Source organism: Pteropus alecto, unplaced genomic scaffold (genome assembly GCF_000325575.1).
Source record: "Pteropus alecto unplaced genomic scaffold, ASM32557v1 scaffold74, whole genome shotgun sequence".
Taxonomy (NCBI): domain Eukaryota; kingdom Metazoa; phylum Chordata; class Mammalia; order Chiroptera; family Pteropodidae; genus Pteropus; species Pteropus alecto.
In genome coordinates this window covers 5,527,203-5,528,367 of record NW_006436291.1, presented here as the reverse complement: position 1 = coordinate 5,528,367, position 1,165 = coordinate 5,527,203, and the positions used below count along the sequence as shown (strand labels likewise).

General features: G+C 58.1%; 1 protein-coding gene across 1 annotated transcript in view; it reads right to left on the bottom strand.

The window, feature by feature from the left end:
• Nucleotides 1-207, bottom strand: part of NKX1-2 (NK1 homeobox 2) — a 725-nt gene extending 518 nt beyond the window's left edge. The window contains 1 exon segment of the mRNA XM_025047550.1: nt 1-207. This exon segment is cut by the window's left edge and continues 57 nt beyond it. Within this exon segment, the coding sequence (XP_024903318.1) occupies nt 1-207 (207 nt within the window).
• Nucleotides 208-1,165: the final 958 nt, after the last annotated feature.

Here is a 1,165-nt window from a genome sequence, read left to right as displayed (position 1 = left end):
CGACGCCGCCGCCCCGGGCTGCGGCGAGCGCACCCCGCCCGCCTGCAGGCGCGCAGCTCGCTCCGGATGCAGCCGCCTTTCCGCGTCCTCCTCCTCCTCGGCCTCCGCCTCCTCCGCCTCCGAGCCCTCCAGCGGGGACGCCGCCCCCGCGCCTCGCCCCGCAGCATCTAGGGGAGAAGGAGCCGGTGACCAGAAGCCCGGAACCATCTAGCCTGTCCTGGTCCCCAGACCTCCTCCTTGTCCTCCCCAGGGCACGCGGCTCTTCCCTTGATCCAGCCCCCAGCTCTGCGCCTCATCCGCATCGCCCTTTCCCCACCTGGGACCACACACCGTGGCGCAAGCCCTTCCTAGGAGTTGGAGTTTAGGGGCGCAGTGCCCCCTTGCCCTTTATTCATCTGCCACTTAGTAGGCATGCAAGAAGTGTATATTGAATGAATGACACCCCGCATTAAGAAAAAACAATGACCTATTGGACAACCTTATGGGGGGTGCTGGTAGGATCACTGTACATTAAGACATCGAGACGTCAAGTGCGTTTAGGGCTGTGTCTCCCCAGTTACTAGAAGCCTATTTTGGTCTGGGACTCCTAGCAATTAAAAAAGAAGTTATTAAGCCCCCCCCCTTTTAAAGTGAAATTCTCCCTTTCCCATCTTCTCTCTCCTGCCGTGTTAATAGAGTTTCAGATTTGTGCGGGGCCAGATCGATAGATGTCATCTATTAAAGGTAAGTTTTAATCGAACAATATTAGGATCAGACAGGGAAAGGGGTTTGAAGTCGGTACCTGCAAGCTGTGGGCAGGAGATATGCAGGCGCCAGTAATAGAATATCGATCATGGGGTGGGGGGAAGGGAGCGCGGCCCCTGCGAGGGGCGATCTGAACAATTACCCGGCTGACCTCCCGAGCCGCAGCGCAGCCGCCAGAGGCGCCCCGTGCCCCAGACAACCACCGCCAAACTTGGGGCGGGGAAACGCGAGGATGCGCGGCTTCCAGCCTCTGTCAAACCTGCTCCCCTGAACCTTGGCCTGGCTCCATGGATTCTCGTGTTCACTCCCCACCCAGCACGAGTCCTGCTGTCTTTTGTCTTTCCTTCCAGACACAAACTTTCCTGGACCCCTCATCAGGTGTCCACCAGAGTTAGGAGTAAGTCAAAAAGAGTCCAGGAGA